General features: G+C 32.2%; 1 protein-coding gene across 1 annotated transcript in view; it reads left to right on the top strand.

The window, feature by feature from the left end:
- The first annotated feature begins 1,381 nt into the window (after window positions 1-1,381).
- LOC106468041 (segment polarity protein dishevelled homolog DVL-1-like) overlaps window positions 1,382-5,392 on the top strand; it is a 29,803-nt gene continuing 25,792 nt past the window's right edge. The window contains exon 1 of the mRNA XM_022396347.1: window positions 1,382-1,571. Coding sequence (XP_022252055.1) covers window positions 1,382-1,571 — 190 coding nt within the window. The remainder of the gene's footprint in view (window positions 1,572-5,392) is intronic.

Raw genomic sequence — 5,392 nt, 5'->3', positions numbered from 1 at the left:
GGGCAGCGAATTAGAAGATCCTAGGTTTGAACCGCGATACATCGTTGAAAACGCTCCTTACTACCAAATACCTTATACGACACGTGGACTTAAAAGCCAGATGAGAAAACTCAGAAATAACCAATAAGAATTACCAGAGGAAGGGCAACCAGTCGACAGTAACCACTGCCTACTTAAATGATCTTAAACAACAACAACAAAAAAGGATTTGCCTGCACAGTTATAAGGCTCAACAACCTGACGCAACGAGTCCATGACTACTGTGGCGCCCTCTAGTTTCTAGAACTATCTTGTTCTTTCATGAATGCTCTAGTATTTACTAGATAGGGTAGTCTGGTATATATAAGAGGGGGAAAACGTGACGCGGGAAGGTAATGTAAGGTGTGTATAGACAGTGAGTAATTGAACTGCAGTCAGAAAGCACGAGAGACGTTACAGCGTTTGTTTAGCGCGATTGTTGAAGTTGAGTGTATTGGTAAAGTTATATTCGGAAATAATAAACCAGTTTTGTTAAGAAAGGACTTGTGTTGCTTAAGTTTCGTCGGAACGAAGTTACGGAAAGTTAATTAACAAACGGAGACGTAACAATATGATAGGTTTATCCCTGGCATATGAAATTTCAAAGATATTGTGGATCCAAAGTTTTCTCTCATAATTGATGAATCTACTAATGTTGCAGTCTCGAAATGCATGTATGTTTGCATCCATTATTACAGCAGGTGACATGTTCTCTACTTTGCTAATTACCTGAAGAAAATGAAAATGAAATTGAAAATTACATTGATCCTAACATAGATAGTGCCAATAATTTGTCAGGATGTAATTACCCTCTTTTTTAGAAAACTGAACGAAATATGTCTAGAAGTAGTTTTGTTGAAATATGTCCATCATTTTCCCCATTTGGGTGCTTGCATAGAAATCCAGGAGATACCATTATGCACTGACTTTATGATGAGAGAAACCTTTCCATGATTTAGAGTGAACATGATCCGACAGAAAGTGCATAAACAGCCATAAGCCATAATTAATGAGAGAGAGAAACTTTAAGCCTCATTCTGACTTCTCAAATAATGTGGTTGCCTAGATGCAGTGCAGTTGTCAAGATCCTTGACTTATGGATTGACACGAAAACCCATTTTCAGATTATAAGTGCTCATGAACATTGCTACATGGCCCTTGGTATGAGTGAGATATAGAAGAACGAATAGAAATGACTGTTTCTCTTGTTTTTGAAGCCAGTTCTCTTAGTTCTCCGGCGATTGAGTGTATTTTTCTTCAACAATAGAAGAAAATAATCTATCCTTGTTCAAAGAGCTAGAAACATTTGCTCCCAGTCTAGTGAAATGCACGCTTCTTTTTTCTTCCCCTTCCATCAGTTGTCATGTTAGATGTTCACCTACATTTTGTTCCGTTCTATGAACCACTTGGAGAGATTGACTTTGGTTTAGAAATTCTCAAGGAAGTAAGAGCCACCAAAATGGACGCCGAGGCAAAAATTGGAGTGAAGAAGAAATGTTTCAACTTTCAGAGGGTCGTAGCTGCTGAAGTACTGAAAAGGCTTCCACAACACTGTAGGTTCTTTAGAAGATCTAATACCTTTCTCAAAGTTTGGGTTTGGATCAAGCAAGCTGAGATGGTTTTTGAGAACTACTGTTAAAACTAGTTTATGAGCCTAGTGGTTTTTCTGAGTTTGAACAATTATATGATTTTGGTTGACTGAATTGCTCAGATATACCAATCCCGACTGATGCTGCTTATTTATGGAGCAAATTGAAGAAATATAAGCATCCAGTGGAACTACAGCTATTTGCGAACATAGTTATGGTCACTTAGAACCCATTATCTCTGCCGCTAAGCAGTGCTCTAGTGGAAAGAGTGTTTTCCATAGTGAATGTGGTTAAATGCAAAATCTTGAACACGATGTTGGAAGATTCGCAAATTTCAATTTTAATGATCCAAACGAGTTTTAAGAACAAAAATTTTGCTGCAAATCCTTTATTCCTTTAAATATAACTCTGAAATTGATAAATTTTAAAAAATTAAGACAGATCGATAAGATCAACTGGTTTTGTTAGCTTTATATTTTTTCATAGTTTGCTAGTGTTTTTTTTTTCATGTTTAGTTGAATAAATTAATACCTTAAATTGTATACGAATCTTGAAATTGCGAAAACCTGGGCCATGTTTTGAAGACGTCTGGTGAAAATTCACTGTTGATAGTTGGGAATATTGAGTGTAGCCCACGATTTGGTAATAGGGGCTTTCCATCTAGTCTACAAGCCAAAAATTAGGAACGTCTCGTGCAGATAGCCCTTGGTGTAACTTTCGCGAAAATTCAGAAACTGCTAGGATTTTGATTTGAAAAAAAAAGATGTTTTTATTAAAAATAAATTGCCATCGCTAGACGTCGTAAAAGGTGCAACGAAATATGTAGAAATATATGTAACATTATAAGTAAAAAAATGTGCATATTTCTATCACTTTCACTTATTTAATAAAATAATTACAGTAATTTTCCAACGCAATGTGTTTATATGAAAAAGTAATAGCTATTTTTATCTTTAATTAATAAGTTAAATGTCGCATAAGACTTAGGAGGAGGTAATGGTGTCGCCATTTTGAATTGAGATGAGATTAATACTGAGAAGCGTCATTGACCGCAGTCAAAATGTGTTAAAACAATACTTGGTAGAAAAATTACAAATGATTACGTTTTAGAAGCTTTAGAATTTTTTCTTTGCCGTATGTAATAGATTGATGGTGAATTTAAAGAAAAGTGCTAAATGGTAGTGTTAAAATTAGAGTTAAATCTACGATTTCGAGAACTGCAGAATGTAAACAATAAGCGTTGGTTCATGGTGTTTCAATTTCTTAAGTTGTGCTTTTAGTGTTATTGTTATAACGTTAAGCATTGTGAATTTGTTCAGTGTAACTTAAAAAGTCTTTTGGATATATACTATTGAAATGTTCTTGTTAACATTTCATTTTGTAGACTATTTTTTTCGGGTAAAAAAATTCATAGGCTTGCTTAAGACTATTTTAAATTTTAATATTTATACAAAGTAACAAATTACGTACAGCTGTGACTGGATATATAATTATAAATATGATATAGTTTATGTCAATCCAATTAGACTTTGTAATTTTTGGACTACTACTAGTAGTAAGTAATTTTAACCACAAGACTTTTGAAGATATTTTGTATGAAAATATCGAACTTGAAAAACAATGGAAGAAACCAAGATAATCTACTATATTGACGAAGAAGACACACCATATTTAGTCAAGTTACCTATACATCCCAACCGGGTTACACTTGGTGACTTTAAAAATGTCTTAAACAGACCAAACTTTAAGTTCTTTTTCAAGTCGATGGATGATGATTTTGGGTAAGTAACTCATATTTGCATATTTATTGTAACAGAAATATAAAAAAAAACAATTGTGACTTACCTACTGAGAATTAGAAATGGTTAAAGTGATAAACTAAAATAAGCTAACTGTATAAATAAAGACTACATTCAGAAGTGAATGACCCTATTGTTCAATTTATTCATACCTAGTTTTAGTAGTCATCAACTTTAGTTTCAAAGATATATTAAGTAATTAGTTATGATTTTGTGACCTAATTTAAATTTTTTCAAAACCACAGGGGTTCTGTTTTGATTAATAATTTGAATGTTTTATGTTACTCTGGAATTAACAAGATTCTTTGACTCACTACATATGTGGATGACATTAAACTCTTAATTATTTCTATCTTTATTGAGGATGTTGAGGTACTACAGAATGACTTGGATCAGTTGGTTAATTAGACAAATATTTATCAAATTAGTTGTAATTATAATAAATGTGAGGTAATGCAAGAATGTGGAATTCATATTAGTTGATGCTTGGGACAACAGGTTTTATCGTTATACTTTGCTCATTTAACAAGTATTTTGTTCACATTTTGTTCTATTGCTAGAAATGCACGAGTTTGTGAAAATTCTGAAATGCAGAAACGTAGCAAGTACGTGCAAACATTTAAAAAGGTGTACCTCTAAACCTAAAATGCAAGTACACGTACCTCTAATTAACAAACCATCATAACTCACACACACACACACACACATACATATGATAATAAATATTTAAATTGATGCAATGATATTATTACATTGCTTTTATCCACGGTAGAGACCATTTTTGACTGTTTAGGAAGAACGTATAATGTTATGAAAATTAAATTAAAGTTTACATGATTATTTAGGGAATCAGTAGGATAAAATATTCTGATTTGTTGTGCTATATTCTGAAGACAATAGGATGAAGGGTCAGAAGTTTAAAGTTTGGAAATGATAGGCTAGACTCCAGCTAAGGCTGTTTTATTTTTATGAAAAGATGATTGGTTTATAGAATGAACTGCCTTTGGTAGCATCGGAAATCAGTGGTTTATAAGAGCTGAAATTAATAATTTCTTGAAAAATATATGTTGAATGCAGGGATGGCTTTGAAGGAACAAATTGTCTGTATTGAATGTTAAAATTTTGGTAAGGCTTCATCCTAATTACAGAAGATATATTGATTTTCTTGAAAGATTTCAGACTTTCTACAAACTTGTTCTTGATTTGGCATATGTTTGCTGAAGAGAAGTTCTCAAAAAGGCTTGTTTGAGGTTTTTAAGATTTTTAGAGGTTTGGAGTCCATAGATTCAATTGATGTTTTAAAAAAACAGCATGTTAATACGACTGGTGGACACAAGCTTAAAAGAAGAAGAACTTAGACAACTCCAAGTATATTCGTGTTACTTTTCTAATAACTTTGTATTTCCACCATACAGATATCCCATTTGTATAGGACTGTTCATACACCTTAAACATTTAACCTTATGTAGGATGCCACCTTCAATTCATTTATGCTCTAAAGAAGTGTATATTATTTTTTTTAGTGTCTTAAAACCAGGTTATTATTCTAATAATACCGTTTGATCCAACCAACATACCTATTATTTTTTTAGTGTCTTAAAACCGAGGTTATTATTCTAATAATATCGTTTGATCCAACCAACATACCTATTATTTTTTTAGTATCTTAAAACCAGGTTATTATTCTAATAATATCGTTTGATCCAACCAACATACCTATTATTTTTTTAGTGTCTTAAAACGAGGTTATTATTCTAATAATATCATTTGATCCAACCAACATACCTATTATTTTTTTAGTATCTTAAAACCAGGTTATTATTCTAATAATATCGTTTGATCCAACCAACATACCTATTATTTTTTTAGTATCTTAAAACCAGGTTATTATTCTAATAATATCGTTTGATCCAACCAACATACCTATTATTTTTTTAGTATCTTAAAACCAGGTTATTATTCTAATAATATCGTTTGATCCAACCA

Source organism: Limulus polyphemus, unplaced genomic scaffold (genome assembly GCF_000517525.1).
Source record: "Limulus polyphemus unplaced genomic scaffold, Limulus_polyphemus-2.1.2 Scaffold2846, whole genome shotgun sequence".
Taxonomy (NCBI): Eukaryota; Metazoa; Arthropoda; class Merostomata; order Xiphosura; family Limulidae; genus Limulus; species Limulus polyphemus.
The sequence above is the reverse complement of the archived record's forward strand: the minus strand, read 5'-3'. Positions and strand labels throughout refer to the sequence as shown.